At 43.8% G+C, this 19,807-nt stretch overlaps 1 protein-coding gene across 3 annotated transcripts in view; it reads left to right on the top strand.

Annotated features, from left to right (window-relative positions):
* Window positions 1-211: 211 nt before the first annotated feature.
* FMN2 (formin 2) overlaps window positions 212-19,807 on the top strand; it is a 285,407-nt gene continuing 265,811 nt past the window's right edge. For all 3 annotated transcript variants that reach the window (XM_040967978.1, XM_040967977.1, XM_040967979.1), the window contains exon 1: window positions 212-1,802. In XM_040967978.1, the coding sequence (XP_040823912.1) occupies window positions 212-1,802 (1,591 nt within the window). The remainder of the gene's footprint in view (window positions 1,803-19,807) is intronic.

Here is a 19,807-nt window from a genome sequence, read left to right as displayed (position 1 = left end):
CAGCAGTGACGGCAGCGGCGGGAGCCACGGCGCGTTATGCAGAGCGGCGGCAGATGCGAGCGGGGCCAGCTGGTCGAGCCTCGGCTTCTCACAGCAGCTCACCCGGCTGCCTGACTTCCCCAAGAGAGTCTCCCGGCCAGGACTCGGGACCGAGGACGACCGGCATGGCCTGAGTGCCCGAGGCGGGGAGGCGCAGCACTGGGGTTGCACCATGGGGAACCAGGATGGGAAGCTGAAGAGGAGCGCAGGTGATGCGGCGCACGAAGGCGGCGGCGCCGAGGATGCTGTGGGGCCCAGGGATGTGGAGGCCACAAAGAAGGGGAGTGGGGGCAAGAAGGCGCTGGGCAAGCACGGCAAGGGGGGAGGGGGCGGCGGCGGGGAGCCGGGCAGGAAGAAGAGCAAGTCCGACTCCAGAGCCTCGGTATTCTCCAACCTGCGGATCAGAAAGAACCTGTCCAAAGGAAAGGGCGCCGGCGGATCCCGAGAGGATGTGCTGGACTCGCAGGCCCTGCAAACCGGGGAGCTGGACAGCGCTCACTCGCTGGTCCCCAAGACTCCTGACCTCAGCCTCTCGGCGGACGAGACTGGCCTATCGGATACGGAATGTGCGGACCCTTTTGAGGCACCTCGACCAGGGGGGCCCGGGCCTGCTGCCCAGGCTGCTGCTGCTGCTACGGCGGCGGCGGTTGGGGCGGTCGCTGAAGATTTGGAACCCGCGGCGGGGGCGCAGGATGGACAAAGGACCAGTTCGGGCTCGGACACGGACATCTACAGCTTTCACTCGGCCACGGAGCAAGAGGATTTGCTCTCGGACATTCAGCAGGCGATCCGTCTGCAGCAACAGCAGCAGCTCCAGCAGCTGCTCCAGGGTTCCGAGGAGGCGTCTGCAGCGCCCCCCACTGAAACGCGCCCTCAGCCAGGGGCCTTCCTGGGCCTGGAGCAGTTCCTGCTGGGGCCGAGCAGTGGACCGGGAGAGGTTCCTGCTAGTCCGGACACGGAGCAGGCGCTGTCCGCACTCTCGGATCTGCCCGAGAGCCTGACTGTCCAGCGCGCAGTGCCGGAGCAGGCGCCGTCTCCAGGCGCCCCCGTGGCCTCGGAGGCGCCCAGCCTCCCCTTGGTTCAACCTGAGGCCGCGGTCTCAGCCTCCTCCGCTGCCTTTTCGTTTCCAGAGACCAGGCCTGGGGAGGGCACAACAGAAACCCTGGTGCGAGGGACTGGGGACACGGATGAGGAAGCCGAGGAGGAGGCTTTTGAGGATGCTCCCAGAGGCTCTCCAGGGGAGGAGTGGGCCCCAGAGAGGGAAGAGGCCCGGGAGAAGTCGGTGGTTGAGCCCGACATGCCGGCAGGAGAGCCCGAAGTCCCCGCAGCCGCCTCCCTGCCCAGCAGCCCCGCTCCCAGCCCGCGCTGCTTCAAGCCCTATCCGCTCATCAACCCCTGCTACATCAAGACCACCACCCGGCAACTCAGCTCGCCCAATCACTCCCCGTCTCATTCTCCCGACCAGAGCCCCAGGATCAAGAGGCGGTTGGAATCCTCCCTGAGCCGGGGACCCAGAACTGCCTTGGCCTCGGCAGCCGCTCCTGCCAAGAAACACCGGGCAGACAGCGGCCTCGTGGGTGGCCTCAGCCGCTCTGCTGACTGGACAGAAGAAGTGGGCACCCGCCCGCCCCGGGCAGGGGGCTCTGCACACCTGCTGGAGCGCAAGGTAGCCCCTGAAGGCGGGGATAGAGTGGCACCAGTGCTGGCCGCCAAGGCACCTGGGTCAACCACAGCTGCTGATGGCTTCCAGAACGTGTTCACAGGTGAGCACACCCTGCTGCCACTCAGGACCAGCCCCTGTGCCCTACCCTCTTCAGCATCTAAAAGGCCTGACCTGCTGGTGGCCTGTCTATCCTGAGAATGTCCTCCCTGCCCCCAGCCCCCGCTCCTGGGAAGGAAATGGCTTTGATTACAACTTGGTTTTATGTTTTCTTACAAGCTCTGAAATGGAACTGTTCCAGTCGTGTTTGTCCGAGTCATCTCAAAGGGCTACCCTCCTGTTTGACCTAAAATAGGTGCCATGTTCTTGGTCGCACCAGGGAGATGCTCTTTTGCCTTGTTAGTATAACTACCATCCTTTCCTTGCCTCTCCTGGCAGCACTAGAAAGAACGAGCTTGTTTGTGGTCCTTTCAAGGGGGTCCACATTGGTGGCACAAACCGCCTAATACAGTGTTATCCAAAGGTGATTTTCAGCTGCTCAGGCACTCGTGGGTGTATGTATGTGGGAGTTTATGTGCGTGTGCCACATGTGGGACGAATCAGGTAGAGCCAATTTAGCGAAGAGGGTACTTCTGTTTACTGCCTCATGCCAATGTGATACATGCTGTCAGCATGCTAGTTAATAACAGAATTATTAGCGATAGTTGTTGAAGGTTGTAGCTTGGAAGTCTGGTCCAACGAATACTTCTTCTGTTTGGCATTTGTTATAGAATCACACTCAGGGCGTAATAAAACATAGAAAAGGGTCAATTTTTTGTGTCAATTTTAGGCCAGTGTGAAGAAGTAGTTGGGTTTCTCTGTTTTTCTTAGTGTAACTACATATTCCAAGGACTTACATTTAAAGTCCATAAGTACAATGTTAGTTTCGTGTTTACTTAATCTTACTCTTAGTTATTGAATGAAATCAAGACTGTTAGAACGCAGTGAATAGGAGAAATATGAAAATTTGAATGTTCATAGATGTGTGATAAATTTGTGATTTGTAAGATAATATTTTCAAATTGTGTTTGGGAATTGTATCTATTGAAATAATAGATTTTTATCTATAATATATTACTTATTTCTTAGGACAGCTGTTTCTTTATGCCATTAATTTTGTGGTCACTACTTCTGTTGGATGCGTTTTTATTTTATGAGTTGTCCTAATTTATAAAATGTTATATTTAGGGTCCAGCGTGATACCCTAGTGGCTAAATCCTTGCCTTTCATGCACTGGACTCCCACATGGGTGCCAGTTCATATCCCAGCTGCTCCATTTCCCATTCAGGCCCCTGCTTGTGGCCTGGGAAGGTAGTGGAGGATGGCCCAAAGCCATGGGATCCTGCACTTCCCTGGGAGACTTGGATGAGGCTCCTGGCTCTTAGTTTTGGATCAACTCAGCTCTGGCTGTTGCAACCACTTGGGGAGTGAACCATCAGATGGAAGATATTTTTCTCTGTCTCTTCTTCTGTCTGTATATATACCTTTCCAATAAAAATAAATAAATCTTTTAAAAATTATACTTAAAACATCTTGAATTCGGGGCCCAGAGTGATAGCATAGTGGTTAAAGTCCTTGCCTTGCACACGCTGGGATCCCATATGGTCGCCAGTTCTAATCCCAGAGGCCCTGCTTCGCATCCAGCTCCCTGCTTGTGGCCTGGGAAAGCAGTCAAGGATGGTCCAAATCCTTGGGACCTTGCACCTGTGTGGGAGACCCAGAAGAGCTCCTGGCTTCAGATTGGATCAGCTCTAGCTGTTTTGGCCACTTGGGGAGTGAAGCATCGGATGGAAGATCTTCCTCTCTGTCTCTCCTCCTCTCTGTATATCTGGCTTTCCAAGAAAAAAAAAATCTTAAAAAAATTCTGAATTCTTTATTGCATAACTTGCAGTGTTATATCCATTACCTATGTTAAAAAACCCAGAAAAATGAAACAACAAAAATTTAAAAAATGATTGATTGATTCTTACTTGAAAGTCATAGTTAGCGAGAGGGATAGATAGACCCAATATCCATTGGTTCATGTCTCTTGATGGCCTCAGCAGCTAAGAGCTGAGCCAGTCTGAAGCAGTGTCTTCTTGGTCTTCCCTGTGAGTCAGGGTCCCAAGGCCTTGGGCCCTGCTCTGTGTCTTTCCTAGGAGCTGAATCAGAATTGGAGCAACTGAGACTCTAATTGGGTAACAGTTGGGTTACTGGTGCTTTAGGCAAATTAATAGCCAGTGATGCCACCACACTGGCCCGAAAAAGTCGTTTTAAAATGAAGGATTGGAAAATGTTTGAGATTTTTGTGAATTGAATGTTAGGGACAAATCAAGTATTTTCTCATAATCTAGAGATATAATCTTTCATTTCTTTTAAAAAAAGATGTACTTGCCTAAAAGGCAGAGGTACAGAGAGGGAGGGAGAAACAGAGATGTTCTGTCTGCTGCTTCACACTCCAAATGATTGAAGTGGCGTCCGAAGCAAGAACCAGAACCTTCTTCTAATCTCCCATGTGAATGCAGGGGCCCCAGCACTTGGGCTACCATCCTCTATCTTTCCAGGTTCATTAGCCAGGAGCAGGATCAAAAGTGAGGTAGCCAGGATTAGAACCGGATTGCATGTGGCATGCTGGTAGGTATTTCACTCATCAAACACCGTGACACTGACCCCTCATTACTGAAAAAAAAATAATAAGATCATTAGCATTATGCTACCCGTGGTAGCATACAACATTCAAAATTTACTCATTTATTTTATTGGAAAGGCAGATTTACAGAGAGAAGGACAGACAGAGAAAAGACCTGCCATCCACTGGTCCACTCACCAAATGGTCACAATGGACAGAACTGAGCCCACCTGAAGCCAGGATCCAGAAGCTTCTTCTGGGTTTCCCACAAGAATGCAGCATCCCAAGGTCTTGAACCACCCTCCCCTGCTTTCCCAAGCTATCAGCAAAGAGCTTGTTGGGAAGTGGAACAGCCAGGACATGAACCTGTACTCTATGAATTAGCAGTGATTGAAGGGAGCGAGATAAGCCAGTTGAACCATCGTGGTGGACCCTACTCTGTTTAGCAAGTGCACACATACATTTTATGCAAATATATACCTTTACATCTGTGTATGAATACTTGTATTTGTGTGTGCGTATGTGTGTAAATATATACTGAATAGCCATATTGTACTAGAAAGCACATTATTTTGTTGATGATACTCAGAATTTTAAGTCATGGTTCTGCCTCTCCAAGGCTCACTGACAAAGGAAAGAGGAGACATGCAACAATACAGTGCACAGGAATATATTCATATAGATGTGCAGGATGATATACTAGGGGCATCAAGGATGCATTAGCATTTTTCCTTGATGGGGAGGACGGAAGAAGGACTTGCCCAGAAAATGAAACAGTCCTGAAGAGCCTGGGCCCTTAAATAGCTTAGACTTTTATTTTCCTTCAAAATAAGTATGTTCCTGAGACTTCCATGTAATTTTCATTTGATACATCTTTTCACATTTAAAATCTGAGGCTCTGGAAAGAGTCCTGTTTAGTAACCTCCTGGTTTTTTTTAAAAGATTTATTTTTATTGGAAAGTCAGATACACAGAGAGGAGGAGTACAGAGAGAAAGATCTTCCGTCCGATGCTTCACTCCCCAAGTGAGCGCAATGGCGGATGCTATGCCGATCTGAAGCCAGGATCCACGAACTTCTTCTGGGTATCCCAGGTGCAGGGTCCCAAGGCTTTGGGCCATCCTTGACTGCTTTCCCAGGGCACAAGCAGGGAGCTGGATGGGAAGTGGAGCAGCTGGGAATAGAACCGGCATCCATATGGGATCCCGGTGTGTTCAAGGCCCAGTAATCTCCTGTTTATTGACCTGTTAGGACAGATTTATCGCATAGAGGATAAGTGCAGAGTTAGTTATTTTAATATGGGCATCACCTACTTGGTATCTGACAGTGAGATAAAGATGGCTAGTGACCAGTCCAGAGCATGCATATTTGGTCTTCTTCACTCAGCAACATTCAGAAGAATTCCTAGGTTTAACCTAATCAAGTAACTGGCAAGGAAATGAAGGTAGAGAAAGGTGAGAGGACTTTTTCGAGGTCACTATGATTCATTCAGAGGAAGAGCCAGAAATAGAACCCGAGTCTACTGATTCTTCGTCCTTTCTTATTACTCATGTTTGGATGTTCAGTGCTGTAAGACACTGTCTTAAGGAAAAGCTGTTTTTTTCCCTCACATTTGAAGAAATTTCAACTGTTCAGGAAAAAAATTTTATGGGTCTTCTGTATGTGTTCCCACCTTTCATACTACTGCTGTGCTTTTTCATAAATTCACATGTCCTGATAGCACATCCATCCAACAGGTTTTGTGGTGTACAGTGAAGAGTGACAAAGTGGAACAGACTAAAAATTAAAAATTGAAATTTATAAGAGCAATTCTATGCAATTAAAACCCAGGAAAAAATAAGAAATCTTTTCATGATGTATCATTGGGCAACAATTTGTTATAATAACATGTAATTTATTTTATCCAGTCTTTTTTTTTTTTTCATTTTTGATTTGTATGCAACAATTCCATAGGGTCTGGGATTTCTCCTCGCCCCGCCCACCGCCAAATTCCCACCACCTGACTGACTCTCTCCATACTAGTCCTTCAAAGTAGTCCTAAGTTCATCAGTCTGTGATTTGAGTGTGCCCCGACGTTCCTGGCACAGACAATGTCACATAGACGAGCAGCCCGTTCTCTAGTTATGTCCAACAGTTTCATTGGCAGTCCATCACTGATTTGGAAGTAGGGATGCATATTGCATTGTATCTTTACATATAAATAGAATAGTCTCTATTACGCCATCACTATATATTCCCTTAAATGAGAAGTCACAAAACAAAGTCAGCAACAGACTGGAAGTTAAAACAAAAATTTTTAAGCACCATGGAGTTGAAAAACGCGCCACTGAATAACCAACACATGGGTGAAGAAAAGGCTTCACTTAAAAGATGTGCCAGTTTTTATTTCCATGAGGTCCACTCCTTTAATTTTTGCCCATCTATCCTTCCCTCTGCTAGCTGGGAGATGATGGCCAGTGTGTCTCTGTAGGTGGCTCTCTCAGGAGCTCCTCTTGTGATGGTGGACAACTCCATATGGACGCAGGTCTCAGGACATTGGTTACTGACTTGTCCTTGGCTGCCACATTTGATTCTTTACCACACTCTGCATGTCATTCCATGAGTGTCTTGGAAATCATCAGAGGCTTGGGGAGCCCTAGCGCTCTCGCTGTCTCCTGGGACATTGCCTTGGGCCTTCATTCTCCCTGTAGTGTACATCAGTTTCTTGACAGCTGTCTTTGTAGAAGCAGGTGATTATCTATAAGCAATTTTTCCTTTTAAACCTTAAAATGAGGTTTGTCAGCTCTGCAGGAAAGGACCGATTTTTTTTTTTCTACTGCTTCCCAGGTAGCAGGCCAAAAATTCAAGTCAAAAGTGGTTTCCCTGGCACTTGTTTGTGTCTCTTTGGTAGATATAAAAACATTTAGAAATGAGAGACCAAAAGCTATCTTGTTCTAGCTGTTAAGACAGTACTGATGTTTGGCCCGGTGCAGTAGTCTAGTTGACAAATTCCTTGCCTTGCATGTGCTGGGATCCCATGTGGATGCTGGTTTGTATCTAGGCTGCTCCACTTCCCATCCAGCTCCCTGCTTGTGGCCTGGGAAAGCAGTAGAGGATGGCCAAAGCCTTGGGACCTTGCACCCATGTGGGAGACCCAGAAGAAGCTTCTGGCTTCAGATTGGCTCAGTTCTAGCCTTTGTAGCCACATGGGGAGTGAACCAGCAGATGGAAGACCTTTCCCTCTGTTGGTCCTTCTCTCTGTAAATCTGCCTTTACAATAAAAATAAACCTTAAAAGAAATAAGAAAGTGATGATATTTTTGGCCATTGCATTCAAGTATTTTACGGTTACGTATTTTATCTACATCATCCATAGTATTCAGCAGAAAGATTTTTGTCCTAATATGTTAGAGGTTCTTTTTTTTTTTTTTTTTAATGTGAGAGGTTCTTTACCCAGAGCAGAAGCTTGGTGCAGAAGCTTGGTGCAGAGTTTTTCAGTTGAAATCTAGCCTGCTAAGGTGTTAAAATTTGTGATGCTAAATCACCTTCGATAGGGATCTTTCCAAAGTCAATTATGTGCCTGTCTCTCTCTCTCTCTTTCTCTTTTTTTTAAAATGCATGGGATGAGAATTTAATGTGTTTTAAAGGTCTTAATGTTGTCTTCAAGTTCATCACTACTCTGTCTCGGGAAACCATCCGCCATGGCCCTCGGAAGCTCCTGAGTGTGCAGTTGTGTGACCTCAGCCTGTGGCTGCTGAGTTTTCATGTCTGTGCAAATTTGTGAAAGGCTCTTTGCTGTGACTTAGTTATTTGAGCAGTCTGTAGTTCCTCCCCTGCCTCAATTCCATATCATATTGATTTTTCTGACCAATTTGTAATGATTTTAAATCCTGTAATTTTGATTGTAATTCTACTAAATTTAAGGCTATCTGTTAGAAAGTATACAATTAGCTTGAATTCTCACAGTAGTCTTGATGTTTACCTGTTTATCGTCATTCCCCTACATATAAAATGAGATTTTATACAAGTGAATGGACTGAGGCTGTTGGGGAGTTAAGTGGCCCAACCAAGATATGTCCTTAGAAGAATGAATCTGTGGTTAATGTGTATGAAGTAAAATCGAATGTGAGTTTGGTGAGCTTTTAGAAGATTGTTTCATTTAACAAAGTGGTTAGATTTTAAAACTTTGATTGTAAGGATTTTAGTTTGGCCTTTCTAAAACTGATTTAGGTTTTTATATCAATAGAGAAGAACTCATTGTAGAACCAGGCATCTTCTCATCTGCCTTGTTAATTTGTTATATATTTTAACAAAATACACTAATTCATTTTATTAATTAGATTGGGGGACAGATTAGAGAGGAAGGTAAACATACTGAGAGAACTCTATTTGCTGATTCACTCCTCCAGTGCCTGCCATAGATGGAGTGAAGCCAGGAGCTGGGATAGTCACCTGGGTGGCAGGTGTCCAACTACTTGAGTGTCACTGAATGCCTCTCAGGGTCTGATGTGGCATGAAGCTCGTATTTTACTGGGACTCAAACCCAGGAATTCAGGTGTCCCAACCTAGTGTTTTCATTAATAAACCAAATGTTTCCTCCATGAGTAGTTTAAGGTCAGGAGCATTCTGATTTCTAGCAATAGTCCCTCACAGAATAATAGATATCTAGTTAATGCCCAATAAATGAATGAATGAATCAACCCTGAAGCATATCATGGGTATAAAAGAAAATTTATGGAGATACTTTTATTTCTATAAATACCACCTTGCTGGGTTCTATATTTAGTTTTATTATTATTTTGTTGTTATTATTGCTGTTGGACAGTCAGATTTGCAGAGAAAAGCAAAGACTGCTAGCTCACCTCCCAATGACCCCAATGGCTGGAGCTGAGTTGATCCGAAACCAGAAGCCAGAAGTTTCTTCTGGGTCTCCTACATGGGTGCCGGATCCCAAAGCTGTGGGCTGTCCTTGACTGCTTTTTCAGGCCACAAGCACGGAGCTGGATGTAAAGGGGAGCAGCCGGGATCTGAAGTACTTGTATGGGGTCCTGGTGGATGTAAGGTGAGGACTTTAGCTACTAGGCTATCGTGCTGGGCCATGGGTTCAATATTTCTGAGTAGAGTTTGGGACTGGGAATTTCGTTTTAAAGTTATTTGAGTTCCCTCTGAAACATCTCTTCCTCTGGTGTCTTTAGATCTATGGCTTGGATTGGAGTCCAGGACTGGAGTGGCTTTTGTGATGGGTTTAATGGCGGCTTTTATGAGTGGAAACCTGACTTGGTTTAAGTGCATTTAAACATTTAGTTATTAGTGTTGCATATTTGAACTGAACAGATGCTTTTAGTGCTTTTCTTTTTGGTTCTGTTAAAAATGTGCTGAAACATACAGCTGGCAGATGTCAGCAGTGGGTAGTCTAACTACTATTATTCTAAATAGTGGCATCTTAGCTTCTGCTGCCTGGCTGAATGACTTTCAAGTAATTTTCCTTCCTAAGTAACAAGGTAGAAGAATGATTTCAAGTGAATAATGTTAAGATTGAATCATAAAGTGACTACAGAGTCCCCGTAATTTTGCTTGGAATGTAAGACACTCAGTTGGTACTGATTGTTTTCTATTGCTGATTTATTACCTTTATAAACTTCATTGTTCAAAGAGGTCTGAGGTAAACTTGTTACAAGAAAATAAAGTGACTGTGAAATTGTGTATGACCTGATAAGCTAGGAGTTGACTGTTTACTAGTTGGAAATTCCTATTTCTTGTCATTAGTGGGTGTTTTGCAAATTTATTTTGCAAAGATGTATCATGTTTCCTTTTTCAGCTTTGTTTTTTAAAATAAGCAAATTGGTCTCAGTAGTTCAATTTTGTTCCTAGTTTGGATAAGAAAACATGTGAAGAGGTGTGGCTGTGAGCTAGGGGGTGGTGCTAGGTTGTAAAAAAGAGGTGGAAAACAGGGAGGAACAACTTCCACCTTCCCGTTTAGGCGCTATGGAGCATCTGGCTACCAAAGCCTGACTTTGCAAACCTGTTCTTCCTCGATTTCCTTTATCAACTCCCTTCTTGGGAGGAATTGATCTGCTGACTGCTCGTGAATGTGTTTCTTGCAGTTTTACCCTCTTGGAACACAGCTTTTGGTTTGTTTTGTTTTGCATCAGAAAAGGGTTTATTGGATTAATTTTTTTTTCTTTTTGAAGATTTATTTATTTTTATTGGAAAGGCAGGTTTACAGAGAAAACAAGACCAAGGGAAAAATTCTCTGATCACTGGTTCATTCTCCAAATGGTCACAATTACTGGAGACAAGCCAATCCAAACCCAGAATCTATGAGCTTCTTCTGGGTCTCCCATGCAGGTGCAGGGTCCCAAGGCTTTGGGTCATCCTCAACCACTTTCCCAGGCCACAAGCAGGGAGTTGGATGGGCAGAGTGGAACATCCGGGACACAATCTGGTGCCCATATGGAATTCTGGTGCATGCAAGGGGAGAATTTAGCCACTAGGCTATGCATCAGGGTCCCTCTATTGCTTTGACAGCAAGACCCAACTGGTTATCATCTCAGGGTTTCTGCAGTTAAAGTCGGGATAGTATTACATGTCATTTTTAAATTTAGGAGTCCTTTTAGTTTTTTGTTTTTCTGCCTTCTTCCCATTCCCTGCTGTTCTGAATACTTCTGTCTCATCTACTTTTCTATCAGCCCATTCACAAATGTTTGTTCTGTGGCATGCTGTGGCAGTCAGTGGAATGTTACTGGATTTACTGAGATCTTGATGCATACTTGTTTGAAGAGTTTTGCAAGAGCAGTGATACAAACAGAGTGATAATCTAGGCTTTCTTTGGGCAACTAAAAGTAGCTGAATTTTAGCCGGAAAGTTGCAAATCTTTGTGGATGACTAAAATCAGTGATTGTCATTGAAGTGTCATTAAATCAATGGTGAAGGGAGAATGGTACTTGGGAAGAACTTGTGCTGAGAGAACAACATTTATTTGTATTTTATAGGTTAATCTAAAAAGTAATGATATGGTTGTAACTCCGACTTTCCAAATATATTTTGTTGGTAATGAAAGAAGAGGTGGAGGGGAATACAGAAAACTCTTCACCTCCGTTCATCACTATTGTAATGTTTGAAATAATGACCTGATGCAAATGAAATTTAGCACGAAGAAAGTATTAGAAAGGAATAACTAGTGCCTGTGACTGGATGGTTATTGGGTGTAATTTTAATACTTGTGAGAACCTTCAAAAGCTTTTTACGTTAAATATATAAACATGCAAAATATGACTTTCGATTGCGTTAGAGTGGCAGTGAGTAATACAAGACAGTCATTGACATCTAGATTGGAAGAGCAAGAAGGAAGTGGCTGGGTGCTCTTAAAAGATGCAAATCACGCCAGACAGTTATTATCCTTTGACACCCGCTGCACTAGGGTTGAAAGAGGAAATAATTTATGACTGCCTCCTTTACAAAGTTGTACTTGGACGTGCTGTTTGGGTAGGAAAATTACTGCCGTTTGGTGTGACCCATTCAGGATGGACTAGAGAGGCTTTGTTATCTGTTCTGCCAGAGGTGTGATGTGCTCAGCACAGTGTTTTTATTTTCAGAAGGAATGGAATAATTTCTTGAGAAAATCAAGATTTCATTGTGTTTTAAAACTATGCTCAGACACTACTTAGTTGGGTCTCCTTTTGTCTACCACATAGAAACATTCTTTGTGCTAGTCCTTTGCAATGCATTGAATATGCATGCAAAGTAATTCTGAGTCATTTACATGCTCTCTTTAAATGCTCAGGAAGGGTAAGGACGTGTATCAGAAAATCAGGGATAGCCCCATGGGAAGACTGCAGGCTGACAGTTCTTTTCAGTGTATTTGCCTTCTCAGATTTGCCACAGGTTTCCTGTAATACATGGCCAGTAATTTTTTCCTCCTCTTAACATCCTGATTTTCCAGGATGAATGTCCTGGTTTTGAGAAGCTGTCTCCTCAATTCACTCCTTTTTATACCTAAAAGGAATGTCTTTAGTGGTACCTTTTCTGTCCTGTATTGATAAAAAGGAATGGCTTTCCCCAGGCCTTTTCTGCATATTTGGAGAATTTCTTAGACCTGAAGAAAGCATTTATGCTGGAGAATCCATTTATAACAATGGGGTATAATGCTCGTGGCTCAGTAAGAGGTGTTAGAGTTTTGACCCTGATGGATTTCTGCTTACAGTTTAGAATGGTTGAATTGTCATCCATTATAAATGTACCCTTTTTGGGCTTTTGAACATTGAAGCAAAAATTGTGGGTATTGGTTGATCCTGTTTCATAAAAATTTATGAAGAGGGAAGGTGTACTGCTTACTGTATGACCCACAGAATCCCAGACTACGAAGTCCTTCTGAATACGGACCGAGGCAAGACCTTTCAGATTCATTATATGCAATGGAAGTCAACTCCTATTCTTGGGTGGATTGTAGGGTTTGGATTTTTCCTTACAGTTCAGCCTGTTTAGTAAGAGCAGTACTATGCTCCTACTCTTGTATAGTTTCACATACTCATTATATTTTCTTTACTATTACACATGTACAGTTAAATAATCTAAAAATGCATGTAGTTTTGAGAGGCAGATTTACAGATACAGAAGGAGAGATAAAGAGAGAGAATCTTCTATCTGCTGGTTCAGTGCCCCGGCCCCCACCCTCCCAGTTGGTTGCAGCAGACAGAGCTGAGTCGATCTGAAGCCAGAAGCTACTTCTAAGACTCCCACATGAGTGCAGGGGTCCAAGGACTTGAGTCATCCTCTGCTGCTTCCCTGGGATGGAAAGTGAAGTAGTCAGGACATGAACTGGTCCCCATTTGGGATGTCAGCACTTGTAGGCAGAGGATTAGCCAATTGACCCATCGTATGAAGTTCCTTCATTAAAAAAAAAAAAAAGATTTATTTATTTTTACTTGAAAGGCACAGAAGCAGAGAAAGAGGGAGGGGGTTCTGCAGCTGCTGGTTCACTCCTCAAGTAGCTGCAATGGCTAGAGCTGAGCTGATCCAAAGCTGGGGCAGGAGCTTTCCCCAGCTCCCCACTCCTGTCCCTTCCCCCTTTTCTTTGAAAAGCATGCATTATGTGGGCTTTTTGGAGAGGATAAGTTGTGTGGGCTCTCTCTGGGAGGTGTTAATGTTTTTTAGTTCCCACAGTGTTCATCCACAGCTGACTCTTAACTGTCCTTGCAATGCTATTTTAGTTAAGTGACTTTGTGGATGCAAAATGCTTGAACAGTATCTTGGGAGTTTATTTTAGGATATAAGGCTTGATGACCCTGTATTGTACTTTCAGAAAAATCCAGAAGTGGGTTGACTGTTGGAGCCAGTATTACAGGTTAGGAATAGAGGACTGTGATAATGGCATTGTCAGTGAATAGATATTTGACTGGGCTGAAAATATGATGTGAGTCAAACAGTGATCCTAAAAGTATTGAATCTCTGACTTGGATTATGTTTCTAAGGAAGCTTCTTTGGCTCTTGAATTCCTAGACCATTTTTGTTACCTCCTGCTTTGTGATAATTAAGCCTGGTTATGTGGCATTGGAGTTAGTGGTAACTCAACTCTTACAACTCTTGGAGATTCACTTTGTCTTATTTATTTATTTACTGACACAATTATTGTATGTATTTGAAAGGCAGAACTACAGATTAAGACAAAGTTCTTCCATCCACTGAGTCACTCCCCAAGTGACTGTAGCTTCCAAGTCTGGGCCTGGCTGATGCTGGGGGCAAGGAGCTTCTTCTGAGTCTCCCACATAGGTGCAGGGGCCCAAGGACTTAGGTTGTTCTGCACTGTTTTCCCAGGCATATTAGCTGGGAACTGGGACTCCAGACAGTGTCTATATGGGATACCGGTACAATACTATAGTGGTGTACTACTTCGGCACAGTACTAGCCGCCATTGTGTGGACACTTCGTGTTGCTCCCAGCTCCTATGCATCCTCCTTCTGAGTCTCTCAAGTTAGGCATTGCTGCTTAGCCTTTCCTCCAGGTTCCTGAATTTTTCTTTCCTTATCTTCATAGCCACTTAATCTTATTTTCTCCATCTTCATTCTTTTGAAAGATTTATTTCATTTAGTTTTAACTATGGAGTTAACCAGAGACAGAAAGTGAGACAGAGAGGTCTTCCATCTGCTTGTTTACTCACTAAATGACTGTAAAAACCACGGCTGGGCCAGGACAAAGAAAGGGGCCAGGAGCTTGCTCTGAGTCTCCTAGGTAGGTGGTGGGGATGTAAAACACTTGTGTTGTCCTCTTGTGCTTTGCATTTGATGGTGCATTACTGGGCAGCCAGATTGCAAGTGGAACAGCTGGGACGTGAACCAGTGCACATATGGATTGCTGCGGTTGTCAGCTTAACTCACTGTGCCACGGCACTGACCCCGATGTTTTCCATTCTTTTCCTAAATATCTCTTTAATGTATTTTCTTTTTTTCCCACATTTTATTATTATTGCTATCATTTTATGATACAGTTCCATATTCCCTTATCCCCTCCCCAATTCCCTCTCCCCCCAGTTCCTTTATATCATTACTAACATATAGTTAGTAACATATAGTTCTTCATACTCAGTCATATGTCCATTATTGCGGGCATGGACAATGGCAGAGAGTCCAGAATCCTATTGTCAAAATATAATATAAACAGTTTCACTGTAAGTCCATCTTTGGGAAACAGAAATGCATACCGTACTGCATCCTCACATCTGGTTGTTAGTCTCCATTACATAACTACTGTACATTCCCTTAAATGAAAAGTCATGATACAAAATCAACAATAGAAAGAAAAATAGAAATTTACAATGCCATGCAGTTAAATAATATGTTACTAGATATGACAGTCTCCATTACACAGCTTGTATACCTTCCCTTAAATGTAGAGCCACAAAACAAAATCAACATCCGAGAGAAAAAAGAAATTAACAACACCAGGAAGTTAAACATGCTATTAAATGACTAACGTGTAGCTGAAGAAGTGAAAATCAAGAACCTTCTTGAAGAAAATGATGCCACTGTATGATCTATTGTCATTGAATGATTTAATCAGAAGAAAGTGTTTTGAAGAGATGAAACCAACAGAAAACAACAAAACCCATGTGATAGAGTTTCGGCTGATCTTTGTTGGAGTGTGTCTCCTCCAGACAATAAACAGGTGGGTTTTGTTTTTTAATCCAGTGTACTAATCTATGATGTTTGATTCAGCTTAAGCCATTTACATTCAGAGTTAAATATACATAGGTGGTACTTTGGTCCTGTCATTTTGGGAATGGGTTGTTCATTGGTTTAGTCTTCTGTTGTCATTTTACTGGGATGTTCTTCCCATTTGCCTTTGGTTTTGTTGGGTATTCCTCTTCTCTGTCAAGAGAACATCTTGAAGCATCATTTGCAGGGCAGCTTTGGAAGAGGCAAATTCTTTTAACTTTTCTTTACTGTGGAAGAATTTTATTTCATTTTCAAAGACAAAAGAAAGCTTTGCTAGATATGTTATCCTGGGCCGACATTTTTTTTTTTTTAGAATTTGGAATATGTCACTCCATTCTCTTCTTGCCTGTAGAGTTTCCTGTGAGAGGTCTCCTGTGAGCTTAATTGGCATTCCTTTATATGTCAATTGATGTTTCTCACGTGCACATTTAAGGATCTTTTCCTTATGTTCAATTGAAGAGAGTTTGATAATCATATGTCTTGGTGAAGATTGCTTTTGATCAAGCCTGTTGGGAGCTCTGGGTCCCTCCTGGATCTTGTTTTCCAATTCTTTCTCCAGATTAGGGAAATTTTCCTTTATTATTTCGTTAAATACATTTGCAAACTCAGCTTCTCTTTCTGCACCTTCTGGGACTCCCATCACTCTTATATTTGGCCTCTTAATAGTGTCTTTCAATTCTTGAATACTTTTTTTGGCTTGATCCAGCTCTGCTTCCAGCTTTTTGTTTGCTTCCCCCTGGTGACAGGAGATATCTGCCAATTCTGAGATTTTTCTTCTGCTTGCTTCATTCTATTTTGGAGACTCTCCACTGTACTTTTAACTTGCTCTACTGTGTTCTTAATTTATGATATACCAGCCTTGATTTGCTTTACTGCTTCCTTAAATTCTTTGAACTCTTGCATGAGCGTCTCATTTTTGACCAAAATCTTCAAAATGAGCCTTATGGATTCTGTGTCCCCCATTTTCTCGATGTCTTCCTCAGTTAACTCTGAGGTTGGCATAGGGTTTTGCTCCTTTGCAGGGGAGTGCTCAGTAATATTCATTGTGCCTTTGTCTCTTCTTTTGCTCTTGATCATTGTACTTCTGGTTAGCAGAGTTTTCTTCATGGGGCAGGTTTCTAAGCTGTGTCACCCACAGGTCTACAATGCGATTTTACTTATTGCAGTTGGCACACAGCTTTTTGCTTGCAGCCACCTGTGCCACAACTTCCAGCGAGTTCCAGGTCTGGGTTCTTATGTCAGACATCCACCATGATCTCCACAGCCCCAGCTCGTGGCTCGCCACCCTCCACCTCCTGTGATACCGTGCTGAGGCTGCACCGTTGTCTCTGCAATCTTTCTCCCTCTTCCAGTTGGGGTGGGTTCCAGGATTAAAGAGACACCAGGTGTCCTATCTAGTTATGTTGTTGGTGGTGCTCATCTTGTCAGAACCTGTTGGACGTTAGTGGTGGTCACACGGACCTAGGTGCCACACGGACCTATTTTGACCTGTATGATGTCACACTCGGTATTATTTTCCTGCGGGACCAGTGCTATCCAGTGATCTCAGCGAGTTCTTGTGAGCTCAGCACATGCGCGCTTCACTGTTGTCTCCTGCAGTCCCAAAGATATAGCCACAGTGTACAAAATGGTGCCTGACACACCCCCACTACAGTTCTTGATTTGCTGGCCGTCAGATGCGAGGGCCACCAACCCAGACCTGTCCCGGATGGAACCCATATAATGCCATGTCGATACAGTTGACTGGGTCAGAAATGAGCTCACCCCCAGCTCAGCGTATGCTCCGTCCTTTCCCTTGCCCTTTCCTCCTTACACAAAATGGTGCTCAATTCAGCCCCAGGGGGCTGACTGGGCTATGAAATTCACCCTGTTCTTGCACTGCCCATCTGAGATGTGCTGCTCTGTCTCTGCTCCTCGCCAAATCAAATGGACCAGCAGGACGAACAGTTCCTCGTCTAGGTTCACCTCCCAAGGTCCCAGTGAAAGTTCCTTTCCACCTGGCTGCTGGTGGAGTTCTGGCTGCTGGTGGAGTTCAGATCGCCTTAGCTGAATGCTGCTGGAGTATCAGTCACTGCAACACCACACCATTGTGTCCGCTGCTTTCTTGTGTCTGTCAGCCTCCAGGTACCCCTCTGCTGTCATTCTGTCCTTTTCTATTTCATGAAATATGTCCTCTCTGCTTCATCCTGATTAAATGCTTTTCCATGTGTTTAAACATGTCCTTACTCTATTCCGCCATCTTGATTCTCCCTCTCCTATGTATCCTTAAAGAGTTAATTCTAGGATTTCTTCCCAGAGAGCAAAATCCATAGATGTTCATGTCTCTTACATAAAACCGTGTTAGGCAATCCTCTCATGTATTGTATATGAAGTTAAATAATCTCTAGATTACTTCAACCCCTTAATGCAATGTGTGTGTTATGTAAATGGTTCTTATTTTGTTAGGGAAAAATGATAAGAAAAAAATTTGTACATGCTCAGTACAGACACAATACTAAAAATAAAGTGGGGGGCTACCCTTGTGGCAGAGTAGGTTAAGCTGGTTTACCTTCTGCCTCACATGGACACCAGTCGGAGTCCTGGCTAATCCAGTTCTGATACAAATCCCTGCTAATATGACTTCAAGACTCAGGTGGAGCTCCTGGCTCCTGGCTTGGCCTGGCCTAGTCCTGGTCATTGCAGCATTTCTGGGGGGTGAACAAGCAGATGGAAAATCTCGTTATCTCTGTCTCTCTTTCTCTCACTCTCTCTCTTTCTCCTCTCTGCCAAATAAATAAATAAATAAACAAACCTTATAATATAAAATAGATACTATATTTTTTCTCAATTTTACCAGTTCATTGTTTAGTTTTGAGTGTTGTAAATCTTGTCCTAAATACTTCATTCCTCATATATCTCATGTTCTCTTGGGGAGCTTCAGATATTATTGATACTACTCTTTTCTAAGTATTATTTTTTCTTTTTATATTTGTAAAAATATTTATTGTTATTTGTTATTTGAAGAGCAGAGTACAGAGAGAAGGGGAAAAGAAAGAGAGAGAGAGAGAGAGAGAGAGAGAATCTTTCCTTTGCTGGTTCACTTCCCAAATGGCCATAACAGCCTGAGCTGGGCTGGTCTAAAACCAGGAGCCAGGAGTTTCCTCTGGGTTTCCCACAAAGGGCACGGTCCCAAGTGCTTGGGTTATCTTGTGCTGATTTCCCAGGCTCATTAGGGAGCTGGATCACAAATGGACCAGCTAGGACTTGACCTGACTTCCATATGGGATGCTGACAGTGCAGGCAGAGGTTTAACTTACCATGCCACAGTGCAGGCCAAGCATTACTGTTGATCCTTTGCTCAAAAGCAATCACTTTGGGCCCAACGGTGTGGCCTAGCGGCTAAAGTCCTTGCCTTGAATGCCCTGGGATCCCATATGGGCGCCGGTTCTAATCCCGGCAGCTCCACTTCCCATCCAGCTCCCTGCTTGTGGCCTGGAAAAGCAGTCGAGGATGGCCCAAAGCCTTAGGACCCTGCTCCCGTGTGGGAGACCCGGAAGAGGCGCCTGGTTCCTGGCTTCGGATCAGCACAGTACTGGCTGTTGCACTCACTTGGGGAGTGAACCATCGAATGGAAGATTTTCCCCTCTGTCTTTCGTCCTCCTCTCTGTATATCTGACTTTCTAATGAAAAATAAATAAATCTTTAAAAAAAAAAGGAATCACTTCAATATTCCCTAATTAATGGCACATACCCATCACTAGGCCATATAGTTCTCTTTATTTTGTCCCTTCTGTATCTTTTGCATTTTCATTTGCCATTCTAATCTTCCTTGTGAGTATAAACTTCTTTATGACTGGTATCCTTGACATTGTGTGTGATTTCCATGTATTTTCTGGTTATGTATTTCTAAGTATTTTTATGTATCTTTTGTTTGTGAAAATTCTCTGAGCTATGGAATTCATCCTATTGCTCTTTTTTTTTTTAATATTTCTTATTAGAAAGTCAAATTTACAGAGATGAGAGACAGCGGGAAAGATATTCCATTTACTGATACACTCCCCTAGTGGTCATAAATAACTGGAGCTGATCCAATTTGAAGCCAGGAGCCAGGAACTTCTTTTCGGTCTCCCGTATGGGTGCAGGCTCCAAACACCTTGGGCCGTCTTTGATGGCTTTCCCAGGCCACAAGCAGGAAGCTGGATGGGAATATGAACTGGTAGCCAAATGGGATTCCAGTGTGTACAAGGCAAGGATTTAGCCACTAGGCCATCACTCTGGGCCCAACCCCAGGGCTCT

Source organism: Ochotona curzoniae, unplaced genomic scaffold, assembly GCF_017591425.1.
Source record: "Ochotona curzoniae isolate NIBS_2020 unplaced genomic scaffold, NIBS_Ocur_1.0 scaffold_4683, whole genome shotgun sequence".
NCBI classification, from domain to species: domain Eukaryota; kingdom Metazoa; phylum Chordata; class Mammalia; order Lagomorpha; family Ochotonidae; genus Ochotona; species Ochotona curzoniae.
Note: the sequence above shows the minus strand (reverse complement) of the source record. Positions and strands in the feature narration are given on the sequence as shown.